The sequence below is a fragment of the Mus pahari genome, chromosome 6 (assembly GCF_900095145.1).
Source record: "Mus pahari chromosome 6, PAHARI_EIJ_v1.1, whole genome shotgun sequence".
Taxonomy (NCBI): domain Eukaryota; kingdom Metazoa; phylum Chordata; class Mammalia; order Rodentia; family Muridae; genus Mus; species Mus pahari.
Window position 1 is genome coordinate 92,924,299 of NC_034595.1, and position 25,290 is coordinate 92,949,588.

At 49.4% G+C, this 25,290-nt stretch overlaps 1 protein-coding gene across 1 annotated transcript in view; it reads right to left on the bottom strand.

Moving 5' to 3' along the window:
* Fhad1 (forkhead associated phosphopeptide binding domain 1) overlaps window positions 1-10,538 on the bottom strand; it is a 116,722-nt gene extending 106,184 nt beyond the window's left edge. Inside the window, exons 1-2 of the mRNA XM_021200663.1 lie at window positions 10,438-10,538; window positions 1,308-1,514 (exon numbers count right to left, since the gene is read on the bottom strand). Of these exons, the coding sequence (XP_021056322.1) occupies window positions 1,308-1,514; window positions 10,438-10,530 (300 nt within the window). The 5' untranslated portion in view covers window positions 10,531-10,538. The remainder of the gene's footprint in view (window positions 1-1,307; window positions 1,515-10,437) is intronic.
* Window positions 10,539-25,290: the final 14,752 nt, after the last annotated feature.

The following is a 25,290-nucleotide window of genomic DNA, read 5'->3' on the forward strand; positions in this document are numbered from 1 at the left end:
CAAGATGGGGGTGGGGACAGGGGTGGGGGTGAGGGGTGGGGGTGAAGACGGGTGGAGATGAAAGGGGTGGGGTGAAGGGATGGGGTTGAGGGGTGGTGGGTATTTGAGGAGCCCAGAGTTTCACTTTCACAAGCTGGTTCTATGAATGGCCGCATAACAGAGAGAATGGACTTATAGCAAACAAACCTAGCTCTATGGATGTTGGCGAAGATGGTAAGTTCCATGACAAGTGTATTTTTGCCACAGTTTTTTAAGAAGAGAAACAGAAGCAGGTGATCAAAGGAGTTGGTAACACCAAGGGGTTCTTATGGGAGGTGCGGGGTGGGGGGAAGGATTTCGAAAGCACTTTGTGGGGGCTCCATGCCTCTTGAGGGCTTTTGAATTTACTGAGAACTTACTTGATTTACAAGCAATAGATAGGTGAAGTTCATGTTGAGTAACTCACCCTTGGGTGGCGCTCCTGGTGGCAGCTGGCAAGCCAAGGACCTCCACACTGAGGAGGCCGTCAGGGGTGGTGGGGACAGGGATGGTGATGTTCACTCCCTGTTGCAGTGGTAGCCACATTTTCCCAGGGCACACACCTCAAAACCACCAGCTCCACCCTCAAAACACGTGTACTTCATTGTAGAACTACTCCACCTTGGTAAGTGTCATTTTTAGTAAGCAGTACTGGACAGGGGGGATAACTCAGTGGGTAAAGGTGCTTGCCTCCAAACCTGGTAACCATGGCTCCCCTAAGCCCGAGGCTTCCTGAGTTTTCCGTTCTCTATAACTTAAATCGAGATTATAATTTTAGACAGTGACCTCAGACCTATTTCTGATCTGGGCCAAAATATCAACTGGCCTGGGTCGATCATCTACTTGGACATGGGCGGTCACGGTTTATAGATATACCCTGTCAATGCCAGGTACCATGGAGAAGACTGTTCCCCCAGAGAATCCGTGTACGATCAGAGAAGAGCAGCTGAGCTGAGTAGCTCGGAAGGGAGGCGCCCATCTTTCCGCTCTCAAAACCAACCAACTGTTTCCAACCTCTTTGAAACCACTCAGGATCTGAACTGGGCACTTTGCAGCAGTTGCATGTAATGCAGTGGAGTGCCCATCAGGGGGCGCTGACACACCTCCCTCCCCAAGGCCCCTGGGGGGCACTAGAACTGGGATTGGGTAGTCTTGTTGCTATGCCACCTGTGGGCAGTGTGGGGTTGCACAGTGCTTCCGGTGGTGGCCGTATCTGAGTACAGGACTACACACACAAGCCAGCATAGCACCCCACCCCCCACACGCCACCACGCAGAGGCTGGGCTCACCGGGGACGGGTTCTCAATGACCAGCTCGTAGGTCATCCCTGCAGACCCAAACCGCAGAATGTCCCCAGGGATCAGCTTCACTGCCACATTCTGAATGTGGCAGTCGTTGACAAACGTGCCGTTGCGGGAGTTAAAGTCCTGAAGGACGAAGGTGCCCTCGGCCTCGTTGAATTCGATGAGCGCATGGTGGTTGTCGATATCTGTGGACTGAGATGGAAGAAGTGGCGGTCAGGAAAATGAAAATAGCAACATCCCTGATACTTGCTGCTCATGGGCTGCCAGAAGAGCATCGCACTGAGCCTCCTTGCTCGGTCCTCAACAGTCCTCATTTGTGTGTGTAGGTGCGCGCATTTGTGTGTGCACACTCATGTGTGGAGGACAGAGACCAACAAACACTAGGTGGTGTGTTTAAGTTCATACCAAGATACAACTGTCCATCTTGGAGGGAAGGTACTTAAGACACCAGATGTTAAAATGGAGATAAAAACAACAGAATGTTCTGAGATGAAACATTCCATCCTGGCACTTTAAGCTCAGGAGGTCAACAACTCAAAGGGATCATTCAGGAAGTTCCTGGAACTGACCAGATACACTAGGTCCCGCCTTCCCTCCCTCCCTCCCCACGCTTATATAAGCAGTAAGGCTTGCTGAGACAGACCCTCAAGACACCCAGACAAGCTAAGATGCCTGGAAGAAGCAGATACTCAGAAAGGACACCCCAGTCTCTTGAGCTGACTGCAGGCTGTGCAGAGAATTCCATGTTCCCAGCTTTGTGAGCTGTCACTCATACTAGGGTGGGCTCTTGTAAGTCACTCCTCACCCTATATTCTTGTACATAACCCCAGTAAAACTCATGAGCTCACCATGGTGGAGTTTGATGGCACTGTAGTTCGGTCTGTCTCTGTTCCCTGTCTGGAGTGAGTCTCCCAGGAACAGTGTCACGTGACAGATATCAGCATCACTCCATGCCTTAACTTCTGAGTCTTTGCTTTGGACAGCCTGGCTGGCTAGCAAGCCCAAGGCTCCTTCCATCTGCACATCCCAAGTCCTGCCTCAATGGCGTGTGTGCTGCCACACCTGGCTTTCCTGTGGGAGCTGAGAATCTACGCTCGGGTCCTAGCCTAGTTTTCGTCTCTGTTGCTGAGATAATCACTGGCCGTTTTTTTTTTTTTTAAACATCTTGGGGGGAAAGAAAGGTTTCTTCAGCTTACAGTTACCCACATCACCCACAGAAGTCAGGGCAGGAACCTGAGGCAGGAACTGAAGCAGAAGCCATGGAGGGGTGCTGCTTACTGGCCTGCCCCCAGGCTCACATTCAGCTGCCATTGTTTATACAGCCCAGGCCTACCTACCAAGGGATGATACCACCCAGAGAGGGCTAGGCCCTCACACACCAGTCAGCAATCAAGAAAATGCCCCACAGACACGCCCACGACGGAGGCAATTCTTCAGTTGAGCTTCCCGCTTCCCAGGTGTGTAAAGTTGACAACTGAGATCAGCCAGAATGGGTTTCTGGACAGACTGGCATTTTCAGAGTAGAGGGGACCCACAGATCTGTTACTACCCTCTACTGCCTGGCAAGTGGTACCATGCACGTATGATGAAGACCATTAAGCTGTGGGCAGGCCTGGTTTATCCAACTGGAAGTACCTGACTCAGAGGAGTCAGGGGGTGGAGAAGAAGGAGAAGGAGAAGGAGAAGGAGAAGGAGAAGGAGAAGGAGAAGGAGAAGAAGGAGAAGAAGGAGAAGAAGGAGAAGAAGGAGAAGAGGAAGGGGAAGGGGAAGGAGAAGGAGAAGGAGAAGGAGAAGGAGAAGGAGAAGGAGAAGGAGAAGGAGAAGGAGAAGAGGAGGAGAAGAGAGGACAGGAGAGGACAGGAGAGGAGAGGAGGAGAGGAGAGGGAACTTACAAAGACTGAGGAGGTGACTCTGTTGGTAGACAGCTTGCTTGTAAGCCTGAAGGCCTGAGTTTATCCCCTTGTAAAAATCCGGGTGTGGTGGCGCATCCCAACCATGGATCCCTGAGGCTCACTGTCCGGCCAGCTTATCCTACTTAGTGAGCTTTGGGTCATTGAGATTGAGTTAAAAAAGTGTGTGTGTGTGTGTGTGTGTGTGTGTGTGTGTGTTGTGGGGAGGTGGTACCTGAAAATTAACACCCAAAGTTGTCATCTGATCTACACACACACTCACATGTGTGCAAACTCACACATGTGTAGAAACATGTGCACACACATATACAGTCATACACACACACCACACACACACACACACACCAGATTGGTCTTTCAGTAGCTGGAACTAGAGAGAAGAGACTGAAGGGGAATCCACAGGCACCCAGCCACTGTTGCTGGTTTTCAGGGCGAAGGGGCCAGGGAAGTGGGCAGTTTCCAGAACCCGAGGATGCCCCCCAACTGACAGCAAGCTGGGGAAAGAGAGTCTCATCTTGGCAATGGCAGGGAATCAAATTCTTCCAACAGCCTGAATGGGCCGGCAGGCATACCCTCCCTACGATGTCGGAGAGGACTCCAGGTTGACCAACATTTTGATCTTGGCTTTGAGTGACCCAGAGCAGAGACTGGATGCACCCAGATTTCTGAGCTGTGAGATGATGGATCTGTTCTTTGGAGCAGAAAGTGAACACGTGAAATGTTCTATTCTAACTTAGCTGTCAGAGGCGGTCCTATCACCTCCCAGCGATGCAGTCTCATGAAATAGCCACTGCAAAGGTATGGGGACTGGAGGCCTCTGTACAACTTGCCTGCACCCTGCATGCCACTGGGGCACAGCCGTGTTCGCCTACTTGACCACCAGAAACCAATCGACCGTTTTTCCATTCACTCTGCCTGCTCAAGATTCTCTCTGAGCAACAGAGATGGCTTAGCTGCAAAGCCTTTTGGGAGAAGGCTCCATCTTCCAGATAAATCCTGCCCTGACTGCTTAGCCTTGCGTGCCCACTTTACCAAGGCTGTCTGGTTCTTGTTTTGTCAATCCGGAGCATTGGTCACTGGATCCAGTCCCTCACACTAGCTGCCTTGACAGCTGGATGCCCTTTCCAGCCGCACACTGACAGACTTCTGTTTAAAGAAGCTTCCTTTACTCTGCAGACCTGTCCTTTGTACGCCAGATAGGACCAAAGGGGTATCCCCAATACAGCCTCAAGGCACTTGTAGGAAAACATGTTGTTACACTGGATGCCCAGCAGATGGCGCCAGCCCAATAAGTTGCCTCAAAGAAAGCGCTTCCCTGACTTACTGTTAACTCTCATTGAGTATTCAACAGCTTTGGATGGCTGCCTTATTGTCTCTGTGAGCTCACAGGATTTTTTAAGTGTTCCCAAAGCCATGTGGAAAAGCTTGGAGTCAGAGTCTCACGTGTGAAACAGCTTTGCCGCTCCGGCTAGCTGTGTGGTTGTAACCTTTTAAGACTCATTTACACACTTTGGTACGAGGGAGGGTAATAATGGTGATTTGTATGCCATAAGGTGGCATTATGTGTATATGTCCATATGTGGCAGTGTGTAATGCATTCATGTGTGTGTGTGTGTGTGTGTGTGTGTGTGTGTGTGTGTGTGTGCCTATCTCAGGAGTCTCTCCTTGGATGCTGTCTACCTCATTTTATGGGACAGGGCCTCTTATTGGTCAGGAACTTGTCAATATGGCTAGACTGGCTGGCCAGGGATGCCCTCAGTTACTCCTCTGTGGAAGCAGCCTTGTAGACACGTCTTTAAAAGGTATGCCACCTACAGGGTTCTAAAACCTGTCAAGTTGGCAATGAGATTATTTGTCACAGAAATACGGGGGGGGGGGATGCTCCCCATTGTGGAAGAGGCTGGCACATGGCTATCGGAGGACTCTGAAAGGCAGGAGCCTGCATTTAACCAGCATTATCATAAGCCTGTGAAAAGCCCATCGGCCACTGGATGGGGACATTTCTTCATTCAAAAAGAGCTGAAGTCCCTTCTCAGCAAAGCTTAAGTAACAATCATGTTCACCAGACATAGTCATGTACAACTGTCACGGAAACTACTGTGTGTGTGTGTGTGTGTGTGTGTGTGTGTGTGTGTCAGAGGCAGGGGGATTGCTTGAGTGCAGGAGTTCATCTCATAAACAAAGAAAGAGGGGCCAGGGAGAAAGCCCGGTTTGTACTGTGCTCACCAGCGAGCAGGAGGACCTGACCAGAAGGTCCCCACTGTAAGAGCCAGGAGTGGCAGGGGCATGTGTAACCCTAGCTGTAGGTGTGTGTGTGTGTGTGTGTGTGTGTGTGTGTGTGTGTGTGACGACAGGTGGATCTGAGGAACCCAGTCTTTGAGCTCCAGGTTCAGTGAGAAGCTGTCTCTAAAATTCAAGTTGGGGGTGAAGAGATGGCTCAGTGGTTAGAGTGTTTGCTGCTCTTTTGAAGAGCTCTGAAATTCATTAGCTGAGCTCTGAGGGATCCTGAGCCCTTGCCTGGCCTCTGCAGGCAGACACACACACACACACACACACACACACACACACACACACACACACACACACACAGAGAGAGAGAGAGACAGACAGACAGACAGACAGACAGAGACAGACAGATAAACAGAGAGACAGACACAGAGAGACAAAGACAGAGAGAGACACAGAGAGAAATAGAGACAGTCAGTAGACGCCTCCTATATTAAGTTGAACAATCCGCTTCAGGAGGGTCTAGCACTGAGCTGAGCTGGGTTAAGTCGGGAGAGGAAGCTCTGAGTCAGCACTGCAGCCAGAGGGGCCCTTTTGAAATTCCATCCTTTCCCTTGCTGAGAGACCTCCCACTTCTTTCCCTGCCTTGCTCTTCCAGGTTAGACCAGAACCCCAAAGGGCACATGAGAAGTGCCACCTGCCTCTCGGCCACCTTCCCAGTTTTATTTATGAGCCTACTGCTTTTCTTTCTGTACTTTGGGCTCACTCACCATGCGTCCTAGCACCCCAGGGCCTTTGCACATGGAATTCCCTCGCTCCTGTGGGTAGTGAGTACTCCTTGGCCTTTTCTGGCCTTTCCTTTAGAGCCGTGATGCTGCCACACGCTGCCACGTGACCATTAGCACCTGTCATGTGACCACTAGCACCTGTCATATGACCACTAGCACCTGTCATGCCAGGTAAATATCTGTGAAGTGGATCTGTGATGATAAAACCTTTTTCACTGAGCCCCACGCCCCACTGGCCTGTAAAAACCTCATGTGCTTATTTTGTAGCTCCAGTGCGATTTCAAAGTTGTTATTTGTTTGTTTTTTATTTGTTTGTATTTTCTTTTTTCCCCTCCCTCTCTTTCCTTTGGTTTCTGAACTTTATTCAGTGGCATGACTTTTACAATTTTTATGTGTGTGTGTGTGTGTGTGTGTGTGTGTGTGTGTGTAGGAATGAGGGTTAAGGAAGTGCCGTTGGAGGACAGAAAAAGTTGTCAGATCCCCCTGGAACTGGAGCTACAGGTGTTTGTGAGTCTTATGTGGGTGCTGGGAACTGAACCTGGGTCCTTTGAGAAATCAGTCACTGTCTTTAAACTCTAAGCTGTCTCTCTGGCTGCCTTTTCCCCCTCTTCCTCTCCTCCTCCTCCTCCTCCTCCTCCTCCTCCTCCTCCTCCTCTATAGTGTATGTGGGTTTGTGTGGGTCTGTGCACATGTGTACATTACCCATTGGACTTGCTAGGTGTTGGATCCCCTGGAACTGGAGTTACAGGGGGTTGTAAACCTGTGGGTGTTGGGATTTCTAATAGCAGCCTGCTCTCTTAACTGCTGTGCTATTTCTCCACCCTGGTGACTTCCATTTGAGCAAGGCCAAGGACACTCTATGTCCATTATTTTTATATCAAATGCCACTCAGTTTCTGCCTGGGTAACTCTTCTCATTAGCTGCCTTTCCCAAGCAGCTTCCGGGCTCCACGGGTGCCCCCTCCTACCCCTCAGAGTTTCTCTCGGCCTCATTTTACGAGGTCATCGTAATGATCGCGGTGTAATTTACTCAGCACTGTGTGCCAGGCACCTGGTTGCCTTTCCCCATTCGGTCAACACAAGAACCCAGAAAGGTACATAGCTTACAGATAGGAACCCACGCTTACTGCCACACAGCCAGGAAATGGCCCAAAGAGGTTCAGGCCCAGATCTCTGCTCTCAAAGCCTATGTCTTCTCAAACCTTTATGGCTTTCTCGTCTTAGAGTTGGTTCAAAAAGAAAGATCCGTGGGGCCCAGCAGGTAAAAGCGCTTGTGATGTCAGGCTGGGCAGATGAGTCCAATTTCTGCCACCCATGTGAAGGTGGAAGGGGGGACCCCCCCCACTCCACAAACCCCACAAAGCTGCCCTCTGATTTCCACATGCTACCTCCTCGGGTTTGTGCCTCCCTTCCCCCCTCTCTCCTTCCCCCTGTTTTTGAGATGGGGTTTCTCTGTATAGCCCTGACTGTCCTGGAACTTCCTCTGTAGACCAGGTTTGCCTCCAACTCAGAGATCTACCTGTCTCTGCCTTGCAAGTGCTGGGATTAACGGTGTGCGTCACCACGCCCGGCCTTAAGTCTCTTGATATGCTAAGAGGAGATGCTGCTTCTTTCTCTTGGTTTTCCCACTGTGGGCACTGAATGGGTTTTCTGTGCTCTTGCATGGAGATGGTCATGTAGGAGGCCATGCAAAAGGTGGTGTGACGGCTGATTTTGATGGGCAACTTGACTCGATGGGGAAAGCTAGCCCTGGGCCTTAGTCAAGCACACCACTGGAGTGTCTGGGATAGTGGTTTCCATGGAGATGCCGAGGACTCCAATTCAATGACTGGTTTTGTGGTAAGATGGGATGACTGGGGGTGGGTGGGAAGTGTGTCTGTGGGGGGGGTGAGACCTAAAAGGAGGAAGCAGGTCACTGGGTCACATCCTTGAATTGTATCTGCCTGCCCTGGTGTCTTACACATTCCTGCTGTTTCCTATCTGTCGTGAGGTCCACAGGTCCTCTGCCACACATTCCTGCCACCGTAATGTTCTGACCCCACACAGGGGCCAAGTTCCCATGGAGTGAACCCTCTGGCATACCATGCGCTCCTCCGGCATACCATGCGCTCAGGCAAGGTTTTCTGTTGTTTCTGTTGGCCGTTTGCTCTCGGCCGTGAGAAAAGTAGCACAGGAGATGTGGTGAGCTGTTGTTAAATCGGATGAATGTGTTCTAAGATTAGGCGAACTTTCCCGAAATGCTAACCAGCCTGCTATGTAATGGCAGGATGCTGGATGCCCTCTCTCTAGAATCAGAAATGAGGCAAATAAGGAGAATTATAGATTTATCCTGCCTCTGTCGCTCTCAGTACCTAAAACCAAACAGCTGCAGACAGCATTCGCCACTGGTGAGGTGCGTGAGACCATCTCCTACGCCGCTGGTGGAGAAGAAAGCTGCAGAGTGGCGTTGGACAAGTTTGGCGGTTTCCCTAGGTACCAGGCAATCATTTCCATGTGACATGTGATGCTACCATCACATCCCCATCCAGGTTTTCACGCCTACTCAGAAACTGTGTACAGCACACAGCGCCGTGCTGGGTCAATGCTTTGTAAACTCGGCACTGTCTAGAATCATCTTGGAAGAGGGACCTCAATTGAGAAAATGCCTCTGCATCAGACTGGCCTGTGCACAAGCCTGGGGGCGGGGCATGCTCTTGATGAATGATTGATGTGGAGGGCCTGGGCCGTGGTGGATGGTGCCAACCCCACACAAGGTGGTCCTGGAAGTGTTTAAGGCAAACTGAGCAAGCCAGCAAGCAGCAAGCAGTACGTAAGTGTCCTCTATGGCATCTGCTTCAGCTCCTGCCTCCAGGTTCCTGCCCTGCTTGAGTTCCTGCCCTGACATCTTTCAGTGATAGACTTGGGTATAGAAGTGTAAGCCAGATAAACCCATTCCTCCTCAAGGTGCTCTTGGTCATAGTGTTTATCAGAGCAATAGACAGCAAGCTAAAATGAGCAGCTATTTATTTTATTATGCTGACCCCAAACTAGAGATAATCTCCATGTCAAGTATATGACCAGCAAACAGCACTATGCCTGTACCGTGGAATACTACTCAGCAATAAAAAGAAACAAACTAGCGACCTCACTGTATCTCTAGGCCCTCAGGAAAGGGAAACCAACTCAAATCCAACCCTGAATCACACACCGTATGATTTTATTAATGTAACCTTCTTCAAACAACAGAATTATCAACGTGGAGAAGACAGTGCTGGTTTCGGGGCTCAGGGGTGGCGGTGGGAAGGGCCACTGAAACTAGGAAGTGGTGTGCAGATCTCTGGTGGTGAATCTGCATCCATGATAAAAATCATGCACACCTACCCTCCACAGGCAACACATACGTATGGCACCACGGCCCGTGCTCTGGATTGCTTTGACGCTGCTATACATCATCGCACTAGCACAACCACCCAGGAAACAGTGTGAGGGGCCCGCTCCGTCTCTACCATCTTTGGAAACTTCTATGAATCTCCATTCGTTTTTTTTAAAAAAAAAAAAAGCTTATTAAAGGCTTGTGGCGCAAGGTTTCAGGGGAAGCCAGCTCCTCTGCCGTGGGAGGCTCCATCCCGCGTCTCTCTAAAATATTTTAGCCCGCTTGAATATTTAAAGAGCCTCCGAGTCTCTGTTTTCATTATTCATCTCTTTCTTCCACTTCCTCAGCTGTCAGTGAATTGAGGCTTTGGACCACCAAACCACAGCTCGTCAGAAAATGAAGCTCAATTACGAGAGACTACGGCTAAGCCCAAGGATTGGCCTCAGAGCTTCCTGGGCTCTGGGGGGCTGGGGGGCCCTAAAAGCCAATCTACAGGAAGGGAAGGCCTTGGAGGGGCATTGGAAAAGGAGACCCTTCCCTGGGCACGTGGTGGGGAAGAGCACTTCAATGCCCCCTGCACACCTTCTACACTCCCCCAGAACACTGCTTCTAGACAGGGGGCAACTTGGGACGTGTAAGGTCGTAAGTTCGAGTTCATTAACTGACAGAAGGCCCATCACCTTCAGATACCAAATGCCAGCTCCCCTCTGCATGGATCTTGGCTGTCCAAGGACAGAGGTGGCTGCTTGCTACCTGTGACAGTTAGGCTTAGGGAGACTTGACATGGAGGAGAGCTGGGGCGGGCGGAGGGGCGTGTGACAGGTGTCCGCCGTATCTCACCTGTAAGACGAGGTCCGAATCTGCATGCTTGCCGATTGTGGTGCTCTTATTCAGGACAAAAAAGCCGTCAGCGCTCTTCAAATACGCTTTCATTCTTTCTGATTTCCCTACGGGAGGGTCCAGAAGGGGTTTGGTTAGAGGAACACATTCTAAGCCTGAGTGGATGAATTGGGGTCTCCTAGTGTCATTGAGTCCCCAGGGAGAGGGAGACAGGGAGTGGTCAGGTGGTGAGCTAGCTTGTCTTTTGAAGGTCATCTCTTCTAATAGTGATCACTAACACAGAAGCATTGAAATATGATAATCGAATTCAAGGTATCTTTTTTTTTTTACAAATGTATTTATCTTATGTGAACGTATATGTACTTGAGGGTATGTATGGGCACCAGGTGTATGTAGGAACATGCAGAGCTCAGAAGAGGGCATCAGATCCCCTAGGATTGAAGTTACAATCGGCTGTGACCTGCCATGCCATCTGGGTGCACAGATCTGAACCTGGGTCCTCTGCAAAAGCTGTATGAACCTGTAACCCCTGAGTTACCTCTCCAGAACCCCGATGGTATTTCTTAACTAGAGAAACAAAACAGAGCTCCAACTACCCCAACCACAACCCGAATGTTGCAGACAGCGGCTGCCTCCTCCCTCGGCCTTCTTATCCGTGACACCCACTGCTCATTTTCGCTTGGTTATATATAACCCAGCGCTTACTAGTTCAGACCCTGAGGATGAGTTACTCTCTCCCAGGTTGCCCGGCAACAACAAACTCGGCTATTACTGATGCTAAGTTGGGCCTCGCAAACTCCAGGTCGGAGACCCATAGGCTCCCAGTGAGTTCAAAGCACCAGGAGTCAGCCAATGGAAAAAGCAGGCTTCAACTGACCCTTGCTTTGTAAGCCACTGCACTTCTCCATATACTGAAATTAGGAAAGGGTACTTTCGATTTTTATTTTAAAACTGTGTGTGTGTTACTGAGGTATCTGTATACCTCAGTAAGCATATGGAGGTCACAGGACAACTTGCAGGCATCTGTCTCCTCCTTCCGCTGTGGGTGGGTGATGAGGATCAAACTCAAATGCAGTTCCCCAGGCTCATTTGGCAAGTATGTTTACCTGCTGAGCCATCTCCCTGGTCCAAGGACTGACTTCTAAAGGCAAAGTAGGAAGAGGCAGGATTCTATGTGATCAGGACTCTGCACGGATTCCCTCCATCTTCTTATGAGGGAAATGTCGAATGTTCGGAGATCTTTAAAGTGGACAGTGAGCTAGGTGTGGTGGTGCGTGCCTGGGACCCAGACTTGGGGAGGCTGAGACAGGAGGATTGTGAGTTTGAGGGTAGGTGAGGGTACATAGAAAGAAAGAAAAGCGAAGGGAGTGAGAAAGATAGCTCAGACGCTAAAAGCACTGGCTTTTCGGGTTCCTAAAGGGCTCAGGTGTGATTCCCAGCATCCACACGGTGGCTCACAGTTATCCATCACCCACGATCCCAGGGATCTGAGCCCCTCTTCTGACCTTTGTGGCACTGAGTGTGAACAGTGCTGACGTACATGCAGGCAACCCCCACCCCCACCCCAGACACGTCAAAAGAAAGGAAAGGAAGGGGCCAAGATGTAATTCTTCTGAGCTCACCACCTGGAGAGTTTGCTAGTATTTTTATCATCATTCTTGGGTTTAGGGGTTTTAGACAAGTTCTCAAGGTAGCCCAGGCTGGCCTCAAACTCACTGTATGGCTAAGTATGAATGAACTCATTTTCCAGTCTCCTCCCCGGTGCTAGGATTACGGGTGTGCACCACTGTGACCAGAATGCCATGTTTTCTGTCCCTCCCACCCATCCATCCCTACTTCTGTCTTATAACACACTTCAAATAAGTTCTGCACAGTTAAAAAAAAATCAACACTTCAGTGACATCCAACATTCCTAAAACATTGATGATAATGTGTCTTTCTGTTTGAATTCTAACCGAGCTGCATCCAGGCGCCCAGGAGACATCTCGATGCCAGGTCTAAGAACAAGTCCTTATTTTTGTTTCTACTGAGAAATTTCTGGAAAATAGAGTTACAGAGGCTGGGGATAGAAATGAAACCCCCTCTAGCTGTGACGAGGACACATGGGGTCTCTGCTCTCCATCCACACCCTGTACTGAGCCTAATCGGGGACAGGCACTCAGGGATGACCTTGAACGTCTCACTCTTTTGCCTTCATCTCCTGAGCACTGCTTCCAGGACACCCACCTGCATGACAGACCCCAGAGCCGATGCAGGACACCCAAGGCAGGGGGAGAGGGTCGCTGGTCTAGGAGTCTCTGCCCTTATTCCCTCCCTTGTCAGCTTCTTGCTTTAGGGTGAAATCTTGGGGCCCTCTGCCATCCTGACAGTTTTGACCACTGCTTCATCTCCTGAGGCAGGAGCTGCTTCGATCGGCAGATAGAAGTGCTCTGTAAATATTGGAAGGCTAAAATGACACCTGAAAGACAGCTCAGCTCTGGCCGGGGAGGACACAACCTTTCATCCCCTCTCTCTCCGGCATCAATCCTAGATGGAGCTTTGGAAGCGCAGCCTATTTCTCTCACTGCCTTGGTTAGGTGGTATTTCTCCACCTTTGTCCAGCCCTGTACAGTCCCCCATCGGCCTGGAAGTACATTTGAGGGTGTTAAACTGTGGGTTGGTTCTCGCTTGATACTGTGATATGAGCCAAACAGCTTCCGTCAACCATGGGTTAGAGATGGGTTAGAGGCAGACTTTGGAAGACGTATTCTGACAAGGGCTACTTGGCGTGGGAGCCAGCTGTACACTTTCTTTTGAGCTATAGCTGGGCATGTGAGGTCTGGCAAGGGATCTCTCTGCCTGCTGGTGGAGGACCCCCCCTAAGGGAGAGTTCCCGTTGAAACCCAGATACACCAGGTGGAGATCCTGGGGCCTAAGGTCTCCACCGGGATGCGTCTGGCGACAGGATGTGACTGCACTTAAGGTGGAATGGTTAGTGTCAGAACAGTGCCCTGTAACAGGAGCCTGTATTGGAGAGCTCCGGGCAGGGACACGCCTCCTATTTTCGCCACTGCTTTCTGCCACTCATCCCTGGAACCGCACTCACCTGGCAGGAGGAGGAAGCTGGGGCTCAGTTCTCCTCCGAGAGCCCTGCGGACTGAGAGCTGCTTGCCAGACCCAGGGAGAGGCGGCCCGCCGCGCTCTGCCGAGTCTCCAGCTTGGCCCGCGCCCCGCGCGACTGCCCGGCCTGTGTACGTGCGTCGCCATGACAACGTGGCGGGCGAGGTCAGCAGGTGAGGGGCGTGGCCTGTGCGGGGGCGTGGCCGCATGCAGCGTTCTCTCTCTTCTTTCTCTCCCTCTGGAAGCATGAGCTGATGCACAAACCGTGTGTGTGTGTGTGTGTGTGTGTGTGTGTGTGTGTGTGTGTGTGTGTGTGTGTGTGTGTGTGTCCGCGCACGCGTATGCTCGGTGGGAGTCGGGTATGACTGTATTCCAGGCAACCTGAGGACGCCTCATTTCCTAGAGGAAGCAACTAGGCTCAGGAGCCCCACAAGCTTTTATAACAGTGTGATCAAGACGCTGCGGAGAGGGTGTGGTGACAGGTAGGTTGGGAGGTTGGAGAATCTTGGAGGTCAGCACCCAGTCTTACCCACTTCCTCTCGGGTGAGGATGGTGTTAGGTGTAAAGTGACCTAGTCAAGACAGAACCCAGATTCTTTCTCTGTGCTAGGGACCAACTGTTTCCAGCATCACAGCCCCTCCCTTGCATCATTGTCTGTCCATGCATTGCCAGGGGCCCTATACACATCAGACTGTGACTCCAAATCTGACTTGCCTGCCTAGTGGGCACAGGACAAGGATGTTCTGGGAAGACGCATCTCTATTCACGTCTGTATGCAGACATCACCAGTAAAGACCTGTTCACACTACTGGACTCAGTGAAACCTGGGACCACTGTGAGGGGCAACTGCCCAGGGTCGACTTTCTGCATCCTACGTGACTGCCAGCCCATCTCCAGTGGAGGAATGCTAAGCTGTTAGCTGAACTGACTTTCAGATTATATAGAGCATTATAACAACACTTCCAGGGCAGAGGAATAAGGCTTTCCCCTTAAACAGTGGCAGGGTATCAAAAATACTGCATAGAAGAAAATATCCAAGGCTTCCGTGTCTATAACCAACCTGTTTGATTGAGTTCTGAGTGGCTTGGAGGCAGGGGGTTAAGTGGGGGTGGGGACCCACAGACACACTTAAGGGAGTGACTGCAGCATCGAGGTACTGGAAATGTCGGTGACACTCATAATTCCTGAGAAATCGCTGTCCTTTTGATGGAGAACGAAACTTGGAGACAGAGCAGGGCCGGGGGCCATAGCCACTAGATAATCAAGCGGGATCTGTGACTGCTGACTGTGACGGTTTCCAAAGGTGTGACACAGTTATGCGTTTAGGAGGAGGGAGTCAAAATGTGCATTTCCGCAGTTTGATCTTTCCTGGACTAGAGGCATAGTGTGGGACACGACCCCCTTTCTCAATGCTTGGCAGCAGCCATGGGCTACAGCTGTCACACCCTCACTGAAGGAGGGTACCCTACTCTGCACAATGGGCAACACTGCCTGGTGTTCCGCAGGTTAAGTGTATCCAAAGCACTTCTGCTTACACTACCCGCCCTACCCCTCGTGTGCAGGTGTTCCCGTGGATGTCTGTGCAGGCATGCATGTATGTCTGTATGCACGTGAAAGCCAGAAGGCAACCTTGACTGTCATTCTTCAGGAGCCGAACTCTTTTTTTTTTTTTGAGACTCATTGTCCTGGAGTTCAGGTCAGGGGCCCCTGTCTGTCTACACCTCTCCAGCGATGGGATTACAAGCTCATGTCCCTGAGTTTACAAGCTCATGATGTTATGCTTGCTCAGCACTTTGCTGACCTATCTCCTGAGTTGGACATTTTCAATGTATTTCAAGCATATCAGGTCATAACCTGTTTGTAAAGCAGGGGACATCTATAGATGTGTGACAGGGGAAGGGTCAGTTCTTAGGCGCCATAGCTGACAGCTGTCAAAAGAAGGATACCTTCTTGCTACCTGCTTCCCTGCCCCCTGGGCAGAGACGCCGGCTAGGGAGAAGGGGGGCCATCTCAGGTCTGCACCCCTCCTCCCCTCCTGTTCTGCCCACTGTATTCTGAGTCTGACTTCTTGCCTGCAACTTCAGCTTCCACAAGATCTCATTGCTCCCTGCAACCTCCCCTGGCTGCCCTTGTCCCCTCCCTGGAGACGTCTGGATTCTCCCCCTTCGGTTCTTGCGTTCCAGCGGGAGGTGAATCCTGGCTTCAGCTCCAGCCAGGAGAGCTGCAATACTTCGTGGCTGGGCTTAAAGGAAGTGACTGGTTGTGTAAGCTGGTCTAGAATCTCCTTCACAGTGACAGGTTGTTTAAGCTGGTCAAGAACCTCCCTCACAGGCCTGCGATGACGACAGTCTCCTCGATGCTCCCAGAGCCTGTCGAGTCAATCATCGACATTAACCATCACATTTCAGCTCCCGTAGGCAGCAGATCCTAAACAGGACCCCAGAGCGGGATCACCATGCCGACCCACAGACTGTGTGGAACCGGATGGTAACAAAGGTCTTTCTGTTCCCCCAATGTTGCAGGTTCTCAGGGCAACATCTGGAGTGTGCTACATTCACTACTTTTTCTTTTTTTTAAGTGAGTGAGTTAGATTTGAAGGGAATGAGAAGGTGGGAGCCACTGGGATGGAGAGAAGAGTGGTGCCCCAAGCAGGGATGTACAGTAGTGGGGAGACCAAGCTTTTTGTTGTTTGGAATAAGTTATGCTATTTTTAGCAGTTTGTTTATTTGAGGGGGGGGGTGTGCCACAGTGCATGGGCATGGGGGTCAGAGGCAGTCCAAGGGGGTCAAATCTTTCCTCTCACTAGGTAGGAACCTGGGATTGATCTCAGGCCATCAGGCTTGGCCTCAGGGCATCTTCACCAGCTGAGCCCAATCTTGGAGCCTTTGTGGGCTTCTTCACCTCCGACTGATGACGTCAGCTTTAGCTGCTCTGCCACTCACAGAAGCCGTGGGTCCCAAGGGAAGGAGGCGTGGGGACTGTGTGCCCAGGGAGATCAGGAAGTGAGAACAGATAACTTGCCCACTTGTGACCGATGAGTGAGCGACACCCAGTCCACTTGGGCATACGGTGGCTCTCTGAGGAACGTTTCATGAAGGTGCGCCTGTCTCCCCGTACAGTAGATTCAAGAAGGCCTTGGGTGTGTGTCTGTCAGTGGCAGAGCTGCGTCAGGTGAGAAAGCTTGTTCCGGGCAGTAGCTTGAGGTGACCTTACCCTTTGTCACCCCTCACCTCCTGGAGGATTTGTGGCATTGCAAGGATGCTCTCCCAGTGCCTTTGTCATCTCAGAGGTGCGGATATGGGGTGTGAGGTGGCTGTTTTGTGTCATTCCTGGCTCTAACTTTTCCCTTCCTTCCCGAACAGGTTGGCTGGGGCCTCGCTGGTCATTATTTTCTCCTCAGGTTTCCTCTGAATCATTCCACTTGGACTGATGGCATCCGGTCTCCTCCCCACGCTCAGCAAAGACTCTCTTTCTCTCTGAGAACAATCGCTCTTTTCTTTCCAAGCCCTGGTCCACCCTCATCTTTTACCCTGTCTTCTCATCTCTCCTGGGAACCGAGTGTTGTTCAGAAACTTAAGCCTCAGAGATCATCCTTTCTAACCCAGGTCTGAATTTGGACCAGTCAAGAGCTGAGAGGCAGGAGTGATCCCCGGTCACTGGGTTCCAGAAGCACTGGTTACCCTGTGGGACTTGGAAATGGAGTAGAGAAGGGGGCTGTGACCTTGTTGTTAAATGACTCCCAGCATTCATATTGAAGGCTTCATCTCCAGTTCATGATGCTATTGAGATGTGGTGGGAACTTCGGGAGGAGCATGCCCTTAAAGAGAATCTCTCTTCCTCCCTCTCTCTCTTCCTCCTTCTCACCTTCCTTCTCCACACCCCTTCCTTCCCCTCCCTCCCAGTCACCATAAGCTGTGCAAACTGACTTTGACACATACTTCATGCCTGATGTTCTGCCGCTGATCAAGCCCAAAACATGGGGCCTGAAACATGTCAGCTGGAACCAGTAATACCACGACCACAAACAAACCTTTCCGGTTTGGTAAGTGGGTGATCTAGGTTGTTTTCTAAAGATGAGGTATGCAGGAGAGACAGCCTTCTGCCTCTAGGGTCTGATGGGTCAGAGGAGAATTCCACCTGAGTCTTGAAGAACTTACGGGATTTCAGGATGCAGAAAGGGAGAGAATGGGAAGGTGGGGGAAGAAGCTGAGGAGGCAGAGGGTGGGAGACAGGCTGGGTGTGGCAGGGGTGGGGAGGCAGGTACTGAGACTCCAAGATGGTCCCTGGTCAGTTTTCGAGTCTGATGGTTGTATAAAAAACTTCTTGCAGCACGACAGAACCCAACGCCAGCATGAACTGGGCCAGCAGGAGAACAGACTCACTGGTCACCATAAACGGATGTCATGAGGTCTTGCCGCTCTTTAACTCTCAGCAATTGTTCCGACCCCAGATGGAATCTCTGGAGAGTGGTTACCACAGGGGAGCCATAGCTCCAGCCCTTGCATCCTCTCAGCTTTGACTCCCAGAGGGAACCGTGAAGTTTCCCTGCCACCCCTCTTGCCCTACCGAGAGAATTCACCTGAAGATCTTGCTGCTTCTCATGTCTCTGATTGGCTCACGTGCCATCCATACAGCTAGAGATGGAGTCTCAACTGCCACAAAGAGACTGGCCTGAGACTGGCAAGGACATGAGGACCTGAGTTCGAATCCCCCACGCCTGGGTAAAGTTTGAGTGTAGTGAAGGAGGCAACCTCTAAGGAAGAATTGTAACTTTGTGGCATTTACACAAAGGCCAATGTGGGCAAACTCTTTTTATTTACTTTGAAAATCTGGATTTATAGATTTTTAAATTTGTCTTTGTGTGTGGGGACACAGGCCAGAGAATATTCAGGTGTTCTGTTCCATCTCTTTCTGCCTAATTCTTTGAGATGGAGGGTCTTCTGCCTCCACCCCACTCCAAGCACTGTAATTATAGGTGTGCCCAGCCACACTGGACATTTTTAAAATTTTAACATGGGCACTGGGGACTGAAACTCAGGCTCCCATGCCTGGCCAGCAAGTGCTCTTACCCACTGAGCATCTCCCCAGGCCTGGATGCATAGATTCCCCCTCCCTTGGAGAAGCAGATCATCTGTTAGACTTTCTTCCCATATACAGAGCAATAGTTTGCTCCAGCCAAGGCAAGACCACTCTCTGCACACACCCAGTGCGATGCACATATTAGCATTTCTTTGGGTTCTACAAGTGCTTTCGTTTGTTTGTTTGTTTTTGTTTTTTTGGTTTTTTGTTTTTACTTCTCAATTACCTTGATTACACAGAGTGAGTGACCTGTTTCTCTCCACAGAGGGGAAATGTTCAAAGTACAAGTGTCCCATGGAGTTCTCCATCAGGACCCACAAACCCCTGGGGTCAAATGCCTGGGGACCCACAAACCCCTGGGATCAGATGTCTAGCCTAATATTTTTTGTTTGGTTTTTGTTTTTTCTTTCCTATTTTACTGTGAGAATGGGGATTGAGCTCAGTATATACAGTGCAAGTCTCTCTCATGCTTCACCATCATTATCACGTGACTGTTAGTGCTATTTTCCCTACAGGGCCCTTGGGTTCTGCTTCCAGAAGATGGAAAACTTATTTAAAGCCCTCCTCATCCCCAGTGGGTAGAGCTCTGTGGAGAATATTGGTATAATATGGGCATTTATCTTAAATTTTAATTAACTTTGTGTTATGTGTATATGCATATGTGCTCTGTGTAATGTGTGTATGAATATGCAGTATTATGCATGTATGGGTACTGTTGTGTTTGTGTATATGTGTATAGTGTATATGTATGTAGTATATGTATGAGTAGGTGTACATATGTGTAATGTATGTATATGTGTGAATGTGTGTGGTATGTGTGTCTATGAGAGGGTATGCAGTGTGTGTATATGTGTGTGAGTGACTATATATGGTGTGTGTGTGGTGTGACCATGTAGTATGTTTGTACATATCTGTCTTTGGGACTGTTTACCTACAAGGAATTCGGCTTTTATTGCAAAACCTTTGCGGCTTAATGAGAGCAGAGAAAGACTTTAGCCCTGCTGTGTCCGTTGCTGGTCTTCCACAATTTCCCAGCATGCCCTTTTTATTTTTAATTTTTCTAAGGTAATTTAAAGCCAGCTGGGCCACTTCTCTCTAACACTTCCTCACCAAGAGAATCTATTTTCCCACTCCGTTCCCTTGTGAAATTGTCACATCTAATCAAGCTAACGAGGATCGGGGAGCGCCTGACTTCTGGCTTGGGCTAGTTCCGGTTCTCTACTTCTGGTACTCTTCCTGTTAGTATCATGTGCTCCAGATCCTTCTGCCTCTGCCTCCTTCCGCAAATCCTACCGGCCTGAGCCATCAGAACCAGCTACATTTGGTTCTGGTATCTCCGAAACCTCTTTATTCTCACCCCCAATTTTATTTATTTATTTATTCATTTATTTATTCATTTATTCATTTATTTATTTATTTGAGGAGAGGGGCCTTACTACGTAGCTCAGGCTGGCCTCAAACTCCTGATGTTCGTTTCTGTGCGTCCTGACAGCTGAGGTTGCAGACTGCTCCCACACCACCGATTTGCTAGAGTCTGGGTCTTGATCCTTGTGGTTGGAATGAGAAACTTAGCCCCACAGGCTCATCTTAACTCACAGGGTCACCCATGACCAAGGCTTTAGGAGGTGAAGCCTTGTTGGAGGAAGTACGTCATAGGGGCGGGGCTTTGGTCTGGTTTACTGAGCTCTCTCTCCACTCATTGACTCACGGGCCAGCCTCATACCCCTGCAGCCATGACGTCCTGACGTGACGCTATGATGGGCTGTGTGGTTCTGGAACTGCAAGTCAGCAGCTACCCTTTCTCTCTAAGTTGCCCTTTGTCAGGCATGTTCCCTCCATCACAACAGAACAGGAACCACGCAGTCCGGTAGAGTCTCCCAGCCTGGATTCCACTGCCCCTGGAGGCTTCAGTGCTTCAGATGCCTAGACTCAGCCATCGAATTGCTCTGAGTTCTTCCCAGCCAGGCTGTGTGATTCAACATCCCACCCTGGGTACAAAAATGCCTGGTTTGTGTAGTGAGAGACAGGGATGTGGTGTCTGTCTCCTACGTACAGGTATCATAGTGCCTCTAACTTTGTTCTTTAAAAACTATTATCTAACTTTAGCTAGTTGTGTGTGTGTGTGTGTGTGTGTGTGTATGTCTGTGCGTGAGCATGTGCGCGTGCATGCTTGTGCATGTATTCCACAGTACGCATACAAGTATTAGAAGACAACTTTTGGGACTTGGTTCTCTCTTTCCACCGTGTGGGCCCTGGGGAACAAACATAGGCAGGTAGTCAGGCTTGACAGCAAGCACCTTTCCTCTCTGAGCCAGCTTGCCAGCCCTACAGTTTGAATTTATTAATAAAGAATATACTCTAAGAAGCAGATCTAGCACAGAAGTTCAGAAAGAGTTGTCCTTGTGTGTTAAACAGTGTGTATAAATGTGTGTGCTGGGAATGTGCGTGTGTGTGTATGCATGAATGTATATGCATATGTGTGTGTGTGCATGCCTGTGTAATGCATATGTGTGGATGGTTTTGTTTCTGTTTCAGTGAAAAAATGCCATTGAGATTTCTGTAAAAACTGTATTGTCTGTAGATAGCTGAGGTAGTCTGGACATTTTAAAGTATTGATGTTTCCCATCAGTGGATGGGGATGGGGGGTGGGCAGGGATTGGAAGGTGTCTATCCACTGTCTGTGTTCGCTCTCTCAACTTGTTCCATCGGCATTTTGTAACATTCACTACAGGAGTTGGTCACTTCCTAGATGACATTGCCTTCTAGGTGTTTTATCTTGCTCTTTTGAATGGAATCCTTTTCTTGACTTCTCTTTCAGTATTTTGTTGTTGGTATACAAAGGAGCTGCTGGGTTGTGCCTACTTGCATCCTGAAATTGCCGAGGCTGCCATCATCATCATCATCATTATCACCACTTGAGATAAGGCGTCCTGGTATGTTCTGCACCACTTTAGGGATAGGCCTGACTGGGTTGACAAAGTCATAAAGAAACAAGAAGGGACACACAGACAGAAAAGCTGAGATAGAATGGGCCATGCCCTCTGATGGAGGTGAACCACCAACAACCACAGAAACTCCCCAGGGTTTGTCGGAACACAATCTGAACCGGGGAGGCAGGTTTACTGCATGCAGCTGAATGGGGAGGGCTGGCTTAACTAGTCTCAGTAGGAGGCCTCTGTAAGGGAGCAACTTGGGCTGTAAACTTCTCAGAGGAGGAAGCTCTGGTTGATAGTTTCAGCTAACGATCAATCAATCCGTTTGTAACATCCATCCAAGGAGGTGTGGCTGTGCCCTGGACCTCACCTGGGGAAACGGGACTGGGGCATGGAGTCCTTAACATGGTGTGGTTATGTCAACAACACACATCCCCTCAGCCTTTCGTCTGCCCCTTACACATTCTCTCAGGGCTTCCTCCACTCACCTCATGTAACCCAGACTAGCTTCAAACTCACCAGGTAGCCAAGAATAACTTTGAATCTCTGGTTCTCCCGTGTCTGCCTATTGAGCGTGGAGGATTACAGACATCCACTACCTTGTCTAATTCATCAGATGCTAGGACTAAGCCCAGGCTTCATGTGAGCTAGGGAGGCACGGGAGGCACCGAACTAGCCTGTAACTCTAGTTGGTCTACTTAAAACCTTCTTTTTCACATCTGTTTATTGTGTGTTGGGGTCGGGTGGGCAGAGAACAGCGTGCAGAGGTGTGTGTGGAGGTCAGAGGTCAATTCGTAGGTGCTACTTCTTCCCTGCCCCTACATAGGTTCCAGGGTTCAAACTCAGGTGAGCAGGCTTGGCGGCAAGCACCATTACCTGCTGAACCATCTTGCCAACCCAGTTATTCTATTGTTAATGAGGCCAAAGTTGGTAAGTGGGATCAGTGATGACAGACTGACGTATCCGAAAGTCCTCATCAACTGTTTTTAGTTTTTCTTTACTAACCTCTTCATTTTAAATTGTGGTGAAATAACACACAACATAACATTTTCCGCTTCTTGTGTTTAAAGAATTTATTTTGAACTGGAGAGATGGCTCAGCGGTTAAGAGTGCTGAACCTGTTGTTCTTCCAGAGGTCCTGAGTTCAATTCCCAGTAACCACATGGTGGCTTATAACCATCTATAATGAGGTATATGCCTTCTTCTGGCATGCAGGTGTACATGCAGATAGAGCACTCATATACATTAAATCAATCAATCAATCAATCAATCAATCTTTAAAGAAAAGAATTTTTGCCGGGCAGTGGTGGCACATGCCTTTAATCCCAGCACTTGGGAGGCAGAAGCAGGTGGATTTCTGAGTTTGGGGCCAGCTTGGTCTACAGAGTGAGTTCCAGGACAGCCAGGGCTACACAGAGAAATCATGTCTCAAAAAAAAAAAAAAAAAGAATTTATTTTTATAACTTTTAATCACTTGTGTGCATATGCATGTGCACGCATGCTTGTATACATATATGTATGTGCACACGTGAGTGTGTGTGTTTGTGTGTGTAGGTATGTACAGATGAGTGCAGGTTCCCATGGAGACAGGAGGGTGTTGGATGCCGTGGAGCTGAAGTCATAGGCAGGTTGGGAGTCACCTAACATGGGTGCTGAGAACTGAACTTGGGTCCTTCAGAAGAGCAGTAAGTGTTCTTAACCACTGAGCCATCTCTCCAGCCTCTGCTTTACCCACTGAAGCGTACATTTTACAAGCGTTAAGTGTCCTTGTGTGCTGTGGGGAAGCCTGTCGCCTTGTAGCTCTGAAGCCACACTCCTTACATTCTTCCCCTTCTCCCCGGGCTCAGCTTAGGCTTTCACGTTCTGCTTCTGTGGATTTGGCTCCTGCTTGTTCCTCATATAAATATGCGTCTCATATAAATATGCCTGTCTTTAAAACTTACTTATTTGTGTGGGGTGGGTCAGGAAGCATATGTGTGTGCCGAGTGCACATAAGTGTACAAGAGGCCAGAATAGGGGTGTTTTCTATTGCTTGCTACCTTGAGACCGGCATCTCTCACTGAACAGGACACTGTTTGAGTTAGGGTGTCTGGCCAGTGAGCTCTGGTGATCAGCTGTCCCCACTCCCCCAGTGCTGTGGTTACAGGTATGTGAAGCATGCCTGGCTTTTTACAGTGTTTGATGAGGGTTTGAACTCAGGCACTCATGCTTACAGATCAAGCCCCAGCTGAGCACAGACAAGCAAGCTGGCAAGTGTGCATTTGCCTCTCTGGCTTGATTGTGGGTGTGAAGTTCCTATCTGTTGGAGTATCTGTTCCTTGCACAGCAAGCATCACTGAGCCATCTATCTCCCAGCCCTTTTTGTCTGAGTTCACTTGGCATAAAAGTCCTCAAGGTCACCATGGCATAGAAAGCCTCAGAATTTCCACTGGTTTTAAGGAAGGTAACACTCCATGGTACCTTATTGCTTACTTATTCATTCATCTATCCATCTTCTGTAACGTTGATTCTTTTGTTGAGTGTTAACTAGAGCTTTTCTATAAAGAGTTTTCTTCCACTGTTTATCACAAAATACAATTTGTAACACAACTTAGAATTACCTCGTAGCAGTCTTAATGAGGGATTGTGTATATTGGGTTAGTTTGTAGGCAAGCTCATGGTGGTGTCTTATTAAGGTAACTGATGTGGAAAGACACCACCCACCATGGGCAGTACCATTCCCTAGGCACGGGACCTGAGTTACATGAGGGTGAAGAAATTGAGCTGAGCACAAGAAAGCTTAGCATACACACTTTCACCTCTCTTTTGTCTTGATTGTGGTGTGACATACTATCTGTTTGAATATCTATTTCTCCTTGACTTCCTGAGACAATAGACAGTAACTTAGAATTGTAAGCTGAAATAAACCTGTTCTCCCTAAGTGGCTTTCTTTTCAAGGTATTTTTATCACAGCCACAAAAATGAAACAGGAACAACCACGTAGCTGTGCTTCACCCATGGAAGCCACGATGAGGTCCTCTGCTCACGGGGTGCCCCTTGCAGGGTTCCATGGGGACCCTGTGGGGGCGTTTCCTGTGTCCTTTGTCTTCCCAGGTGAAAGCCACTGAGTATTTATCCGTAACTGCTGACATTTGCATAGTGTGGTGTGCCCGGTCGGCCTGGATCTTTATCTGTGTTCTACTTTCCTGCACAAGGAAGTTGGGCAAGATGAACTCTAGAACCGTCCTACTCCAGGCCCTGCCCTCAGGATCGCCTTTACACTTGGCTCAGTCCTTTGATTTTTTTCTGTCTTGTGACCCAGAGTCATTTGCGAAATTGCATTGTATAAACATGGAAATTACCACTTGGTTAGAGTCATTCCCCACCCACCCCCCCAGCCCCCTACTTTTTCCATGTGATTTTTAATCCAGGGATATTTTTCTTAATCCATGTGACACTGGACAGCATCTGCAAACACTTTTGACTGGCACATGAATTAGTCATATTTCCGCTGCTGCGATACAATGCCTGAGACAATCAACTTTAATGAAAAAAGTTGACTTAGGCTCATCCAGAGGTGTTGGCTCATGACTGTTGATCTGGATGCTTTGGAACCTGGAGTAACACAGGTCATCATGTGGGATCATGTGGTAGGGGAGGGCTGCTCATATCAGGTGACAAAGAGAGAGAGGAGAGAGGGTCAGGGTCTCAATCTGTGTTGAAAGCACAACCCCTTTATTAAAATTTTTCCTTGCTGTGGCAA